Source organism: Acomys russatus, chromosome X, assembly GCF_903995435.1.
Source record: "Acomys russatus chromosome X, mAcoRus1.1, whole genome shotgun sequence".
NCBI classification, from domain to species: Eukaryota; Metazoa; Chordata; class Mammalia; order Rodentia; family Muridae; genus Acomys; species Acomys russatus.
This window is the reverse complement of record NC_067169.1, coordinates 49,550,050-49,567,693: the sequence shown is the minus strand read 5'-3', so window position 1 is coordinate 49,567,693 and position 17,644 is coordinate 49,550,050. Positions and strand designations below refer to the sequence as shown.

General features: G+C 39.1%; 1 protein-coding gene across 2 annotated transcripts in view; it reads left to right on the top strand.

Annotated features, from left to right (window-relative positions):
- Positions 1–17,644, top strand: part of Ophn1 (oligophrenin 1) — a 307,191-nt gene that overhangs the window by 185,568 nt on the left and 103,979 nt on the right. For both annotated transcript variants that reach the window (XM_051142013.1, XM_051142012.1), the window contains exons 13-15: positions 468–501; positions 1,015–1,077; positions 2,460–2,534. In XM_051142013.1, coding sequence (XP_050997970.1) covers positions 468–501; positions 1,015–1,077; positions 2,460–2,534 — 172 coding nt within the window. The remainder of the gene's footprint in view (positions 1–467; positions 502–1,014; positions 1,078–2,459; positions 2,535–17,644) is intronic.

The window sequence follows — 17,644 nt, the reverse complement described above, 5'->3', positions numbered from 1 at the left end:
GAATGAAAAGAGCACGCCCAGTCTTCTAATGACTTACAGGCACAACCAAAACAAGTCTCAAAGAAGCCAAAGTCTCCATTCTGGTCATGTACATAGTTATCAGACTATATTCAAGATGACTCTGAGATATTCTCTAATCTCCTTCAGAAGACCTCTTTATTTATTTTTTTAATGTGTTATTGCTCCACCACAAGATGCCCTAAGCTTTACCTAAGCAGGTGTCTAAGGTGAATCAGCTGCAGCTCCGGGTGTAGGAACTGAGTGAACACCTAGGAAAGATTTTAGGGATTGTGTTTCCTAGGTATCTGGGCACAGGTAGCTCTATTTAGCCTCCCTTTCTGTTAGTACAGCTCTGACATCTCTAATGATTTGGGCAGCCTGTCTAGAGAATGAAATTGAATCATATTTGCCCTACTTCTCTGTAGTCAGTCACAATAACTGAGCCTTTTTTGGGTTCTCTTTTGTAGATCTACCACAGCCCTATAACAAAACAGGAAGAAAGTAAGTAATTCCAACTCTTAACTCTACTGACATTATAAGTTCAAAGCTATCCCGTTGACAGTAAATGCTAGTATTGATGACATGTGCTTTTCATGCCAAAGTGGGTAAAATGAAACCTAGCCCTGATTTGAAATTGCATATTGATTGAACTAGGGAAGTCACTTCATTGAAACCTGTGGTGTGAATGGTCCTGATGATACAGAGAAATCCATTGTCTCCCCCTTGTTCTAGACAGATGATCAATATTATGTGGATTTCCAGAGTAGCACTTCATTTTTGGTATTGCCCATGCTTAGGGCAGATGTGACATAAAGGGCTAAACAGAAGCATTTTGTATTAAAAAAGTCTAAACCTAACCCTGAGCTTGGCATCATTCAGCCTAAGGGCTAAGGGTGAATGGAGATTGTGCACCTGTCCTACTAGTTCTCACCGTCGTTTCCGTCCTGTGACTCTTGAATCTTGGGTAGGAAGTGCTTGTTATGCTGTGAACTAACTCTCCTTTCCTCAAAACAGTGGAGCTGAATGAAGTGGGGTTCAAGTTTGTCAGGAAGTGCATCAATTTTGTTGAGACCAAAGGTAAGATCTAAGCTGTCACCTTAAAGTTGTTGAATTTGGCCCCTCCGCTTTTATCCTAAAGAACCTAATCTAAAGTAAGAGGGGCATTATCTATTGCTCAGCACCCACCTTTAGGATGACAATGTTTTATGAAGCCTATGTTTACTGCTCGAATTGCTGTCTCGGCTGAGGAGAATAGATCCTATCAATAAGGCAGATTAAAGTTTCATACAATAGCCAACTTTATTCACAGCCTCTGATAATTTTTTCCTCTAGGGGTTAAGAAGAATGACATGAGTGAAGGGCACAATCACTAGGATAGACCCCATGTGGCAAAAACATGGTTTTCCTTAGAGGCATATAAACAAATAACACTACCTAGTTGTAATGAATAATAGGAAGCAAACTCACTCCTATCTGCTACACCTGGGAGGGGCACACAAATACATTCCAAGAAGGATTCCATGGTTTTTGAAGAAACAGAGGTCACACGACTTTTGTCTTGTTTTCTTGGAGTTTTCTTCTCAAAAGCACTCAGAATTCCTTTCGAACTACTCCATTCTTGGACTTTGTTCTGACAGCTTGTATACTGGACCCAATTTTAAAAATTCCAGCCAATTCTAAACTGGCAATCACCGTAGCTTTCCTCATCCAACCATATATGCATAATTTGTGACCCCCACTTTTAGAGAGCAAAACCTTGCAATGATTTCGAACACATTATGATTTAGTACCTACTGTTCCCCTAGCAGTTTCGTGATGGTTCCGTCTCAAACGACCAAGAACTGAGCTTCTACCACATATCATTTTAATAGCAATTTAAAAATTGATAGGGTCAAATCTAAACTCAGGGGCATGTAGAATCAGCCTGTTTCTCCACGGATCGTTAATGCTTTTGTTTCCTTCTATGGGTATTTAGAATGCAGGTAGCTGTGGTGTGTTTTCTTTGAGACATTGCTTCAGCCTTTCTTAGTGCAAAAATGGCCTTGTGCGTCAATTTTTTCACATTCCAACTCTCTCTTCCTTTATATCACAGCTTGAGAGCAACTGGGAGGTTGGTGTCACCTCTGTTTTTTTTTTTTTTTTTTTTTTTTTAATCGCTAGCTCTCTTCTAACATGGCATGCTGTTTCTCAGCTACTGGCTGGGGCTCTCTGAAGCACACGCTGCAGAGTAATGCAGGATAGGTACATTCAAATGGAATCATGAATGAGATTTGGGTACATGATGAGGACCATAGGGATGTTCCTCTGTAACAGGGAAGGGCTGGAGAACTAGAAGAGAGAATGAAGCCTCTTGGTTGTCTGGGAACTCATAGCGGTGTGCACAGGCTTCCTTTCTCTGCTTCAGGGGAATGTGAAAACTGGAGCCCTGCGAACTGATGGGACCTGCTTTTCCTTTCTAGGGATCAACACGGAAGGGCTGTACCGCACCGTTGGCAGCAACATCCAGGTTCAGAAGCTGCTCAATGCCTATTTTGGTAACCATTTTATATATTTTAAAATTGGGAGTTGTTTAGACGGAAACAAGTGTGACTGAAAGAGAAAGGACCCCATTTCTCTGGAAGGTTGAAGAACATCTTAAAATTGAGTTGTTGTCTTGTTCTGTTGCTCAGGCAATCATCCTGCCTCAACCTTCCAAGTAGCACCATGCCTGTCCTGTCAAATATTAAGAAATGTTTTCAGAGATGAAACCGACAAGTATATGTCACGCCTTGAATCAGAGACCATCTTACATTGAAGATGCCTCTGTCACCTCTCACTCCTTTCATCCCAGTCACTCCTTAGGCCCTAGGAAATCCACATCTACCATAGCCTCTCTGCTGGAACTTCTCTGGCCATGGTGATAATGTACGTGCTTGCCAAATCCAAGTAGTACTCTTCAGTTTGCCTTACTTGCTATCCTGGTTGAGCACTGTCTCCTTACTTGATTCCCATGATGTAATACTCTCCTCCACTTTTTAACGTTTTGTATACGCTTTTGTCAGTGCCTCTTCCAGGATCTTTTGTCCTCTACTACCTTGCAAAGTTTTAGAGGCATTTCTCAGAGTTCTGTCTTGGAATTCCATCACTTTTTCCTCTACTGAATGATACTTTTCTTGGATATTGGGTTATATTTGCCTTTGAAACGTGTGTGTGTGTGTGTGTGTGTGTGTGTGTGTGTGTGTGTGTGTGTGTGTGTGTGTGTGCGTGCGTGCATCTACGTGTGTCTTGTCATCTTTATTGGCTGTTGTCTGTTATGACTTATGGAGTATCTTATTTTCATTGAGTAAAAGACCCCTGAGGAGGTGGCTTTTTTTTTTGTTGTTGTTTTTCGATGTTTTGTTTTCTGTGGGTAATTATCTAGTTTCTCGGCCAGTTTGTCAGGCTGGATATGAGTATTCTCTACTGACCTGCCTAGACTTGGTAGTAAGCCTTGATGCCTCTTGTCTCCTCGTTCTTGCTGACTACAACACAAAGTTTGGGCTGGGGAGATGGTTCAGTGGGTAAAGCACTTAGCATGCAAGCATGGGGACCTGGCTCAGGAGCCCAGAGCTCATGTATGTAAAAGCCAGGAAAGGTAGGGAGGAGCATCTATAATCCCAGTGCACCTGTGGCAAAATGGATATTGGGGAAAGGAGAATTCCTGGAGTATGTGGGCCAACGAGCCTGATGGATGACACATTGAAGAAGAGACTGTCTCAAAAAGTTTAGACTGTAAGGAATAGCACCCGAGAGTGTGCCCTGACCTCCACACGTGAGCCATGGAATGTACAGTCCTACACTCACGCACTTACAACCACACACACAAAACCAAGCATACAAACTATTTATATGCATATGATACAGACACACACACACACACACACACACACACATTTAAAAGCAACACAAATGTCTACCAGTTCTGTGAATTCCTGGCATTTTTCAGTGTAATGCTCTGTTACTTTATTTTTTGCTTAGCCTGTGGAGTTTCCCTCCGGGTTTATTATTTATACAAGGCTTTGTATTTAGTAGCTGACTCAGCTTTTAGCCACTGCCTTCTCTACATAGCTCCTTCTTCTTTGGTACTGTGCTGTGCACATTTTTTTCTTGTAGTGTTGGGAATAGAACTGAAAGCGTTATACATTCTAGAAGAATCTTCTTCCAGTACGGTCCATCCTCAGCCTGTACCTTGGAAATGCTACTAGCTAAGATTTCCAGAAGTTTATTTATTTGTTTATTTTTCAGTCTCTCCAGTTGAGCAAGACTTTAGCTTGGTTTCTACCGCCTTTTGTTAGCCAGAAAGTATTTTCAGGTAGCAAGCTGTGGCCAGTCATAGCCCTGTGTTTCCAGGTCAGTAAATAAAAACAGTAGCTTCTTATCATTTGTCTTATTTTTTATAAAGATTTATTTATTTATTATTTATACAGTATTCTTCCTGGATGTGTGTCTGCAGGCCAGAAGAGGGCAACAGATCTCATTAGAGATGGTTATGAGCCCCCATGTGGTTGCTGGGAATTGAACTCAGGACCTTTGGAAGAACAGCCAGTGCTCTTAACCTCTGAGCCATCTCTCCATCACTTGTCTTATTTTCTAATAGTTATAGCCAGACTATAAGTCTTGTGCAAGTTTCCCTACTGTATCTACGAGTGAAAAATCCCTCTGTGTCTAACACCTATGTACTGAAATCTCAGAATTTTCATTCTTGACATCTTTTGAGTTCTAAGAATGCACATGCTGCCAATTACTCCTGCACTTCTCAGCCATACTTTGGGCCTAACACACATAAGAATGTATGCAGACTATTATCATAGTGTCTGTAGATGGTCCACAGATAACTTACATTTTTCCATGACTAACGTGAAACTCATCTTTCTTCTTCACTGCAAGCCCGGTCATCTTCCTTCTGTGAGTGATGGTGAGGTATCTGTCAAGCTTGCTTTTCACAACGTGTCAGAAAACAAATTGGGTGGAAAGCTGAAGCTTGGATAAAATGCATGGCTTTCATCATTCCTTTAAGTATGGCAAAGGGGGATGGTGGAGACAGGTAACATTGAGGTCATCGATCAGGTGGCCTTGACATGGAATTTCCCCTGGTTATCTTGGATGGCTCAGTGCTTTAATGAGGAATTCAGAAAAGATAATACCTGAGAGATAGCACGTGAATATTCCTCCCAGTACTTCCAGAAGATAAAGAACTGCCCCCCCCAAAAGAAGTTGCAAAAGCCACGGAGAGATGCAGCACCGCTACAACTCCATTTACTTCTTCTGTTTTTAGGAGACCTTTTCCACTTAATTTGTTGACTTTATTCTCATGGGCTCTCATTATAACCATTACTCATGTTTTTTCCCCCAGCACAATGTTGTAAAACTGTTCTAGCCTCAAACCAGTTTCCTTGTGTAATCAGCTAAATTGCCTGTAACTATTGGGATATACAGCAACCATTCTATCCCTTTTTATTAGTCCACTGACCCTATGCATGGCTTCATAAAATTAAAATGTCATTCTGCTTATTCCCCATAGACTAGGAAATGCCTGTGTGGCTGAGCAGAACCTTGCCATGAGCTTTACTCTAGTACAGTGTAGACACATATATTTGCATTGAAAAGAAATGTTGAGATAAAACTTTTCAATAATGCATAACGGGACCATTTTACTCCCTACTGACTACTGCCTTAGGTCTGGAAAAAAAAATCAGTGCTGATTATTCTATAATAATTGGTTTCCTGACAACTGGAACCCTACAATATGGGATGTTGTTCTGTGATCTCAGTCTCTGATTGACATTGTACCACAGGGCTCTGTCATGGAAAACTGGACTTTCTCCCATGGCTTTCCCTCTCTGTTCTAAGGACTTACATCTGAGAACTCATCTAGCTTTAAAATTGGAATTGTGGCAGTCTTTTATACAGAATAAAGATTCTTGGAAAAGAAACGTGGCTCTTGAGGGTAAGAGAATTGAATTATATTACTTACTGAACATGCTTGAGACATGCTGGAGTTTAAAACTTTGCTACAGTAGAGAATTAGCAATTGCCAGTGCTGCTCATTTGAAAGTCATTCGTCTTCCCTAACAAATGATCTGCTATTTCCTTTATTTGTATATATTTTCTCAACCCAATTCATTAAAAATTTTTTTGTTATTTTTGAGATTGTAATTTAATTACATCTCTCCCTTTCCTCCCTCCAAACCCTCTCATATCGCTCTTCCCATTCTTATTTAAATTCATGACTGCTTTTTCATCAGTTGTGTATATGTATGTATATTTATATACACATATATATCATACATACATACATACATATTCCTAACTATAATCTATTAAGTCCACATAATGTTACTTATATGTAGGTTTTCAGGGTGGATCAGTGGCACTGGACAACCCAGTGGTGTGTTCTTCCCTCAGGAGGACCACTTCTTCCACTCGCAGCTGGACACAGTTGCCTGTAGTTCACAGTATCTCATAGGCTTTTCCCCATCTGGTTTGGCATACTCATTGTCCTCTTTGTTAAGCTCATGCTTGGGCGATGATGTTGATGAAGCTTTACAGATGTAGCTTCTGATATTACAAGGAGACACACTGTTAACAATGAAGTCTTTAATCTTCTGGCTCTTACAATCTTTTGCCACAACCCAGCCCCCATGTCTTCTAAGCCTTAGGTGTGGGAGTGTCTTGTACATGTATCCATTGGGACAGGGCCTCACAACTCTACGTTTTGATTGGTTGTAGTTTTCTGTAGTGGTCTTTTTCTGTTGCAAAGAGAAGTCTCCTTGATCAGGGATGAAGACTACTCATTCATATGGGTAGAAGGACACATGTTTCTGTATTTATCTTAGGGAATATGCTGAAATAAATCCAATAACCATGATTTCATTAGCACTGAGTACCAGAAATGGTAGCCCTCTTGTTGAGCAGGGGTTAGGTCCAATTAGAGAGCAGTTGTTTATTGCCAAGGTATATGTGCAAGTATCTGTGGGGTAAGATGTCCTTTGGGCATATGCCAAAAAGTGGTATAGCTGTTACTCTCTTGGTTTCTGTTGCTTTCCTGGAGTCCCTATATCCTTTTTTTGAAATCACTACATGTAGATGAACTATGCCTGAACACATCCTGTGTATTATTGAGTACTTTATGCATCAGATACTGTGTGGGGGCTACAGTGGTGCATAATGGCAAATCTCTGGCCTCAGTGAGCTTAGAATCTAGGCTCACTTACAGCTCATAGATGATCATATCTTTTCCTCTCAGTAAATTAATACTGCCCCTGTTCTAGAGTCCTGTTACCTGTTATCTGTATTAGTGACAATCAGATTATAAAACCATATAGGTGAGATGCCCATGCTGGTGTACTGTGCACACACATATATACACTATATATATGTGTGTGTGTGTATATATATATATATATATATATATAATATATACATATCTACACAATATATATATACATACATACAATATTTACATATGTATATAGCGTATATATATGGAGGATTTTGAAATTGGTTTACACAATACCACCTGAGTGGTCCAAAGTGGCTGTCTTCACACTGGGCAGGCTGAGAAGCCAAGGGTGAGTTGTCAGTCAGTCAGGGTGCATGTCTCAACAGTTCCAATCTGGCATTGAAGGTCTGCAGGATTTTTGGAGAGCCATGTAGCTTCAGAGTCTGTTATGGGATTAAAGAAGCCTGATTCTGATGCCAGTGAGGATGACAGTGGCATTAGCAAAATGGATGGACTCATCAGCATGATATAAAGGGAGGCAGCCACAAAGCAAAAGAGGCCTCCTTGTAGCTTCCTTCTATGTAGCCCACAGCTAGAAAGTACCACTCTCAGTCAGCATGGGTCTTCCCATTTCAGTTGATGTAACTAAGAGCATCCCTCACAGGTCTATCCAGAAGCTTGCCTCTTAGTTGATTCTAGATCCAGTCAAATTGATAACACATATTAACCTTCATAATAACGATGTCCCCAAAGTCACAAAGCTTACATACAGTGCTGACCACAGCATTATCAGCTGTGGTTCCGTATTTAGTTATTTCACAGATATTCTGAATAATAGTATAGATTGACACATCCAGCAAGACTTGGTCTTTGGAACCCTGACTGCAATGATGTGATGATGAAGTAATGACAGACACTGAAGAAACAGGACACAAATATGGAAACACTGGGATTGGGTGAGCTGTGTTCAAGTGACAGCGCCTGCTCTGATGCAGAACACCTACTATGCCTCAATATGGAAGCTCACTGTTTCTTATGTACAGCACTCAGAGTGTTTATAGTGTGTAGCACAAGGAGGATGAGTTAGCTAGTTTTGCTGTGAGGTTTCTGTAGGGGAGCAGTCTTAGGTTGCAGTGGTCTAGGAAAAGGAAGCTGACATTGCAAGTTTTTGGCACATACTGTCAACATCCCCTACATGAACAGGAGGAGGGCTTTTCTGAATCCTTGAGCTTGATCTAGGAAGGGTTTTGCTAGTCCCGTGAGTCTGAAGTGTTGGGGTCTTTGACATTGGCTGTGCTTATGTTAACAATACATTCACTCAGGAATTCATCATTTCTCACAGTATAATTGTCAGATAATTTTTAAACAAAGTTCAATATACTTTTCAAGTGAAAACAAAGCAAAACTTAGAGATCAACAGACTTTATTTGTTCATTTTTAATTAATTGATTACTTTCATATCCCTACTGCGGTTTCCACTTTGTCCTCTTCTCCCAGTCCTCCCCTCATCCCCAACCACTCCTCCTCTGTTTCTCTTCAGAAAAAATGGAGGCCAACCATTGATAGCAACCAACCCTGACATATCAACCAACACAATTTATTGATTAAAAGTTCCCAGTGAGTCCCGCTATCGTATGAGTACAATTCTTGCATGGTTTCATGGGTTGATCAGTCAGAATGTTCCGTTCCATAAGAAGTGTATTTGTAAAATACTGTGGAGCACTACAAAGAAAACAAATCAAGGTTGGAAGCATGAAACTCACAATAGTAGACTAACCCATAAGGATTTCTTTTTAAAGGTATTTTTTTTTTGAAACAGGGTTTGGCTGCATAGTATAGACTGACCTTGAACCCACATATAGCCCAAACTGACTATGAACTCACTACTTAGCCCAAGCTAGTCTTAAGCCTGCCACCTTCTTCCTTCAGCCTATTGAGTGCTGGGATTACAGATGAGTGAAACAATAGTTGATTAACATTAAGAATTAGAATAAATTAATGTATGTTTTAACCATGTATAAAATATCCATAGATCTTGAATATATATGTATATATATATATATATATATATGTACATGTATATTTCTGATGTTAAATCAGACCTAAGGCATTCTAAGTGCTAGACAAGTTGTTTAACACTGAGCTATGCTCCTATCCTCACTGAACATATTGCTTATTGTACCTATAATATTATATTGAAATTATCTTTGGATATGTGTCTCTTCCAGTAGATTTTTTTTTCATAGAACAAGAACCGTCTATTACATAGCTATCCTTGATCCTAATGTGAAGACTATATGCCACATATTGTCACTACCTATAGCTATTGTGAATCCCTGTAAATATCATAAGTATCACTCAAATCTGAAATGACATGCGATTAAGACCTGGGAATAGATTATAAGTAACAAACCAATCATATTCATACACAGGAGGAAAAAACTCCCAATGATACCAAAACCTCAGCCAAAAAGGATTTTTCATTTAATCCATGGGATTGGAAGCGATAAAAGGAAGCGGCTCCATCCTTTACTGGAGAGTATCTCTTTTCTATTCCTCTCAGTCCCCTGTCATTCAGTGGTGATGTTCATTTGTTTGCCAGGTGCATGTGGCTTTCCTTGAGTGGAATCTCTTCTTTCCTGCTAGGTCCATGGTCCATTCTTTTTGCAAACTTCTTTCAGATTTCTGATTTGTTCTTATTATTCATGCTATGCTTTCTTTCTAGCATAGCAATCACCACTTTAGATCAAGAAATAAATGTTATCAGCCAGGTGGGGTGGTGCAAACCTTTAATCTCAGCTCTCGGAGGGCAGAGGCAGGTGGGTCTCTGGGAGTTCAAGGCCAGCCTGGTCTGCAAAGCAAGTCCAGGACAGCCAGAGCTACTATACAGAGAAATTTTGTCTTTAAAAAAAAAAAGAAAGAAAGAAAAGAAAAAGAAAGAAAGAAAGGTTTTCTGTGTAGTCAGACAGTTTTGTTATTCCTTCTTATCTGTCTACTTTGGGGATTGTGTTAATTACTAAAGTTCCACTTTGATATTGTAAGGGAAGAAAATATTTTCCCCTACTATTCATAAGTTCTTATTTTGAATGGACCCCTGCAACAATGAAAAAACCAACCAAACAAGTTAATGACCATGTATATTCCTTATTTTTTTTTTATTTTTTGACCATGTATATTTCATATATACAGGAGTGACATCCAGGAAATGAGTAGTTCTCTAAGAGGTTTTGTTTTATTTTATTTTATTTACAACCTATGCAATATCTTTAGCACTGTACAGGGAGATGACAAGGCAGAAAGAAAGGACTTTGAGATTAGGGGCAACAGTTGTGACAAGGCAACTCTCTAGCCAAGGCCAGTTCGTTGCTTGTTCATTCCTCTGGCTCTGTGTTCTGGCTGACAAGGTCTAAAATTTGTTCTCTCTGGAAGAGTGCATGTGGGATTCCTTTTTCCTGGAAATCTATGTCCTGCTTTTATAAATGTGGGGAGGGTGTAGGGCCTTGCTACATATTTGTTTTTCTTTGTTTACTTGTTTCTTTCTTAGGCGATGTTGAGGATTAAGCCTGGGGCTTTATACTTGCTTTATCACTGAGCTTTTTTTTTTCCTTCAGTCTTCTTGCTTGTCTTAATTGTTTTCTGTTGTACAGTGCTTCACATTTGGGATGCCATAGTCTGTTCCTCAGTAGCACAGTAGTCTCAACTGAAAGCTAACTTTATTTTTCACGTGTGTGCGATGCATTTGTGTGTGTGTGTGTGTGTGTGTGTGTGTGTCTTTCTCAGTGTGTGTGTGTGTTTTGTGTATGCTGCTGTGCTTGCCTGTGCATGTGCTTGTAGAGACCAGATACTGACATCACAATCTTCCTTTCTACATTATTAAGATTTATTTATTTTATGTATATGTTTGCCTTAGTGTATGTATATGTACTATACACATGTGGGTACCTGTGGAGTCCAAAAGAGGTTGTCTTATCCCCAGGATTGGGAGTTACAGACAATTCTGAGCTTCCTGATATGGGTATTGGGAACTGAAACCAGGTCCCCTGCAAAAACAAGTGCTCTTAATTACCTAGTTGTCTCTCTGTCCCTATCATTATTGAGGCAGGGTCTCACTGGGGACCTGGAGGTTGGCTGAATTGACTGGCTAGAGATTTCCTGGCATCTGCCTGAGTGCTGCTGTGCCCAGCACTGAGTTTTCAGACACATGCTGCCATGCCCACCCTTTTACATGGATGCTGGAGAGCCAAACTCAGGCTCTCGTGCTTGCATAGCAAGCACACAGCCCACGGAGTCTCCATAGTTACCCCCACAACCTCATTTAAAACAAAATGGTTAATCACTTCTTTTTTTATTAGCAACTTGTTACTTTGTCCGATTTCTATTATTGTGAATGTCCCAGTGTAATGTTGTCTTTGAGTTTATCTGTCCTGTTTCACCATGGAAAAGGTGTTTCTTCTGTTTCTCAAGGAAGGGAACCATCTCTTAAAACTTGGTTGCAAATGACACATGCACGCATATTTGCAGCGTGCAGGATTTTAATGCTATATGACTGCGGATAATTATACCCTCCATTACTCTCTGAAATACTCAGAAAATCCTCAGTTTGAGTCAGAAACTATTGCCATCAAATTACTTGAATGATCCTTAGAAATGCTTCATAAACGAAGATGAAGCAAAGTTTTTAAGGCAAGGTTTCTGGTTTTAGCATTAACTTCGGTCCTACCAAGGAGGCCTCTGGGCTAGCCCATTATATAGTCCTCTTTAAAGTGCTATATCTCTTATAAAGTGCTAATACCCAAGGTGCACCCAGAACCTTATCCCGTACACGCTTGTTGTCTGCAGGTTCCTCGCACTTACTCAGTTTGACAGTTGAATTACTTCCTTCCGGGATGAATTACCTGCTTTAATGGATCCAGCCACCAGGCTTCTGATATGGGTTCTAGACAGGGAACTTTGTGAACTCCATAGGTTTGTTTTCAGAACTGATATTTAAATGGAGTTGTGTTTCTTAAAAACATGGTGGAGTACCACTGCCAAATTTTGCAAGTGAAAATACGAGTCTCTCAATTCAATTAAAATTTTAGATAAACAGACTTACTTATGTGTGTTGGGGGAGCCATTGTTTATGTGAAATTCAACTTAACTGGTCATTCTAAATTTTATCTGGTAATCAGTCCACAGGACTATATCTAGTTCTCCTGTGTAAAGATTTTGCTATTTAGGATAACAGCAATGTAAAGCCACAGAGGTGTTGTATGGATCAGATTTGCATCCTGATAACTTGATGATTCCGAAGCCTATTCAAATAGACTGCTAACCAAATGAATTCAAGTTTGTTATTTAGAGCACAAAGTAAAGCCACTACCATGACAACACTGTCCCTGTAACCTCATAGAAAGGGGAATCAAAGGTTGGGGGTGCATATTTATAATGCTTCTGGAATCTGGTTTCAGCAGGTCTTTCTTGGGTTACGATTGGAGAAGTTTAATGATATGATTTTTATACTAACATATCACAGCTTGTGACTTATGTCTTCAAGGGCTTTGAAGTAAACTTTGAGGAGTTAATAGGCATCTGACAAGCTCGTTTTCGAGCTGTTCTAAGAAGTCACTGTTTATCCAGATGAGAGCTACTTGATAGCTTGTTGTTCAGATAAATGGATTTCCAGGAAGTTTCTGAAATGAAGCTGCTGGCAATTTCCATGTACTGGCAGGAATTTCTTGGAATAGTAATTCAAGTTAATGCAGAGAATTAAACCATAAACTCATACTATTCAAGACAGTCAATTGTATGGCTGTCTGTAGTTTCAGTTCTTATTCCCTAGTGGTTATTTTTCACCCTAAGGTGCCTTTCAAACTTTTTATTTGAATGTACCTTTAGTCTTAGTAATTTTCTATTGTGTCTCTAATGCAGAATTATCTACCATTTTCATTTGTTAATTAATTCCCCCAAGCTTAACAGGTATGCATGTCCTTGAAACTTGATAACCCTTTTGTTGTTTTGAGATAAAAGAAAATAATATATAGGCTCCCAATAAATTAGATAACATCTCTGAAGAAAATGTAAGTCTATTCTATGGGCAATAGACCAGATCATGTAATTTTGCCTGTATATTAACACTCCCCATAGAATTAATCCAGCCTCCACTGAGAGTTACCTGCTTTTAAATTTTTTTTTGCTTTTTACTTGTAATTGTAGTAAAGCATATGCAATAAAACATCCATATTGACCAGTATTCAGCAAGGTTAAATATATCCACATTATTATACAGTTAATATCCAGAGATCCTGTCATCTTGCATAGTCAAAAATCTGAACTTAACAACTTTGCCTTTTACTTTCCCTTAACTCCGGGCAGGTGCCGGTCTATTTTCTGTTCGTGAATTTAACTATCTAAGAGTCAGGGGACCTCATATGTGTGGAACATTTAACACCTGTCTGTATTTGACTTGCTTCTTTAACTTAATATAATCTTGTAAAGAGTCACTTATATTGTACTGTGTATCTAAAATTTTATCCCTTTTTGATGTTGATAATATTCCACACTTTATATACATCACAGTCTGATTGTTCATCTGTTGGTATACAGTTGAGTGGCTTCAAGCTTTTAGTTGTTATGAATAATGGTGATATAGAAATGGTTGTATAATTATCCATCCCATCAAGATTGTACTTTTAATTCTTTGCATTTATAAATACATATGGAATTGCTGAATGCTATGGAAATTGTATTTTTGTTTTTTTTCTTGAGAAGTCATAGACAGATTTTATAGCATCTCTGCCATATTTCTTTTTGAGGGTTTATTTATTTTTATTTTATGTATATGAGTGTTTTGCTTTTATCTATGTTAGCTATGTTTGCAGTGCTTGTGGAGGCCAGAAGAGGGTGGCAGATCCCCTAGAACGGGTGTTATAGACAATTGTAAGCTACAATGGGGTATTTTTTGTTGCTGCTTCATAGCTAATTTTGCTACTTTTATTAATCATAATGTGTTTTCTGATGGTCTAAGGTTATCCCTGTGAACGGGTCATGAACTACAGGTTGAGAACTGCCTACCTAAAGGATATGGGACAGTATTATATTGTGGTTTCAAAATTGTATTTCGAAATGTTGCCACTGAGCACCTAGTCCTCTTCCTTATGGAGCCTCCCAAATGTTTTTTTCTTTTGGTTAGAATTATTTGGTACCTGTCATGTAGGCCAATCCATTTTCAGTTCATTTTTGTTGATGGTGTATGGGACATGTCCAACTTCATTCTTTTGTTTGTAGATAATGCCATTTGTTATAATGCTGTCTTTACTCCCTCTAAATGATTAAAATACCTTTGTCACAATCATTTCAGCATACTTGTGAGAGCTTCTTTTGAATTCTGCTCTATTATATTGTTCTGCATGTCTCACTGTTTTGATACCTCTAGCTTTGTTAAAGACAAGATGCACTGGATCATTAAAAGGATGCTTTTGTTCCTCTAGTGTAGCAGGGAAAACATTCATTGTTGAGGAATTTCTCAGGAAGAAGTAAATTTGAGGTTTTATAGAAGCAGACAATCAAGGGAGTCATTGTGAGGTTTATATGAGTCATGAAGAAGGCTGGACATGTCTCCTATATGGAAGGGTGGGGTGATTCTTTGAAATTATTTGTTTTTCAGAACACAAAGGCAAAGGGGATCTCCCAATCATTGTGAATGTTTCCTTGGGACATAGAGTTCAGGCAAAGTTCAGCAAATTGCTATATCAAAGTAAACTTTCTTTCTTTTTTTCCTTTTCTGTCCTGGATTTTGAATATAGCATGATCTGTTGTTTTTCTATTTAGATGTTTCAATAGGGAAAGAGTCATGTTTTGGTTAAATAGTTACATTTTTTTTTTAGTTACTTTACAACTTATTTTTCTAATTAAATGCATTGTAAACACTGTGTGCTCAGATTATTCGTAGCTTTCCAAAACAATGCTATGTGACTCAGAACAGACTTTTAAAAACATGTCTAGGAATCACTAAGATTACCATATAAAATATGTGCCTAAAACTACAGTTTTAAAATTGAAAAATCTTACACATAATGATCGTTAGCCTTGCTTCTTTATCCTGGAAGAGAGTTTAATGGCTAGTTGTCTGACCTATGATTAGATGTCTCAGTCACAGGAAACTCATTCGTACTGGCACATGACCCATGGCTCTTGTCTGTCCAGTTCTTTCCTGCCAGCATAGCCACTCTCTAAGGGAGCCTTAACTGGATTAAAGTTAAGTATGGGTGTGTCATTCTGGTGAGACAGAGAAGATGCATCAGAACACAAACCATGAAATAAGAAAACAATTTATTACTCACAAGTTCCTAAGATAAAATGGGGACTAATGGGCATTATTGATTGTAGGGGCAATGTGCTCAACCTTCAGATAAAAGCTAGTTTGGCCTATAGGATGAGGTCTTTATTTAGGCCCAGGGCAATAGCCAAGCAAGTTTTCCATAGAGAATTCCAAATGATGGGTTTAAAGCAACCAAGTGGAAGTTTCATGTAGTTTTACTGTGGAGGGAAGGCTGTCACCATGGAATTTAAGAGCAGTCTGCGCAGGGTCATAGAATGAAGGGTAGATTAGGCCTCTTATGCCATAGGCATATAGATAGCTGGACCACCACACTCAGAAGCTTGGAGGATGTGGAGAACTGGTATAAGAAGGTTAAATGTTTGAAATGGATGCTGAGCCAACATAAAATTATAAGATTTCATCATAAAGTTATGAGACTATTGCAAATACGATTGCTATGAAAGTTCTAGTACATATCTTTAAGTGAACCTGTCTTTTTGTTTTATTTTCCAAGACACTGTTTCTCTGTTCTGCCTTGACTATCCTAGGACTCACACTGTAGACCAGGCTGACCTTGAACTCAGAGATCCACCTGCCTCTGACTTCTGGAGTGCTGGGATTAAATGTGTGTGCCACCTAAGTGTGCACGGCTAAGTGAACATGTGTTTAAGTGAACATGTACAGGAACATCGGTTGCCAATTCACTTAGAAGTAGAATTGCTGACTCATAGTATGTACATATGTTTAAGTTTAGAATCAATCTTTTTCTTAGATATTTTTATGGATAAAAGCACTACTGATTTGAATTGTATAATTGTGTATAATTTTTTTCATTAACTTTCCTGAGTGATCCATCCATTCTATAATTCTGTTGTAGAAAATTTGGTGAGTCCTATTAAGATGTACCTCCAGCCGGGCATGGTAGCACATGTCTTTTAATCCCAGCACTCCGGAGGCAGAGGCAGGTAGATTGCTGTGAGTTCAAGGCCAGCCTGGTCTACAAAGGGAGTCCAGGACAGCCAAGGCTACACAGAGAAACCGTCTTGAAAAACAAATAACCCAAACAAAAAAATCTACCTCCAGTGTTCTGCTTTCTGAAAGTATGTTTGCCTTTTCTGAGTATTCATAAAATTGGTCTTAAATATGACCTCTTTCACCTAGCATGCTGTTTTCTAAGACATCAGTGATAAACCTATGCTTCTCGAGTTCTTTCCTTTCTGTTGCTGAATAGAATTCTCATGTCTAGGTTGCTACATGTTGTTATTCTGTTCCCTGGTTGATGATCATTTGAACTATTTCCAATTTGAGACTATTTTGGATAAGTGTTTGTGTCGTAGTCATGGTGTGGGCGTCCATTTTAATTTTTATTGGATAGATACCTGAGAGTGAAATTACTCGGTTGAATCGTTAATTGATGTTTTAACTTTCTGAGAAACACAAAACATTGTTCTCAAGTAGCTGCACTGATTTCCTTTTCTACAGCTGCTGCCTTAGAGTTCTTGTTCCTTCACATCTTCACCAATATTTACTGTTGTCTGTTGTACATTTATATAAGACTTCACAAGAGTCTGAAGCGCTATTCCTCCATGGCTTTAATTTGCCTTTATGACTGATAGTGCTAAGCATTTTCTATGTGACCTTTAGTCGTTCATTGTCTAGGAGTAAGGAAGGCCTTGTGAGATTCCCCTCTTCCATGACAGCATGTCTATTGGTGTTGTTACTGTTCATCTCCTAGTTCTGCAGCCATGTTGTTGAGGTACCTTGGATGTAGCTTTCCTGCCATTTATAGGAGACACAGTTGCACACCAGACTTCCTGTTCTTCTGACTCTTATAGTCTTTCCATCCCCTTTTCTACTCTATTACCTGAGCCTGAGGTGCAGAGGTTATGTTGTAGGTATGTTCATTGGAACTGAACGTCACACCGCCAGTTGATCTCTGCATTTTGGCCAGTAGTGGTGTTTTGTAGACGTTTCTACTGCTGCAAAGAACAAATTCTTTGATGAAAGGTGGGAGCTTTACTTATCTTTTGGTATAAGGAAAGCATGTAAAATGCCATTAGGAATTATGCTAGTTTAGTAAAGTGGCAATAGTAGGTTCTTCCCTA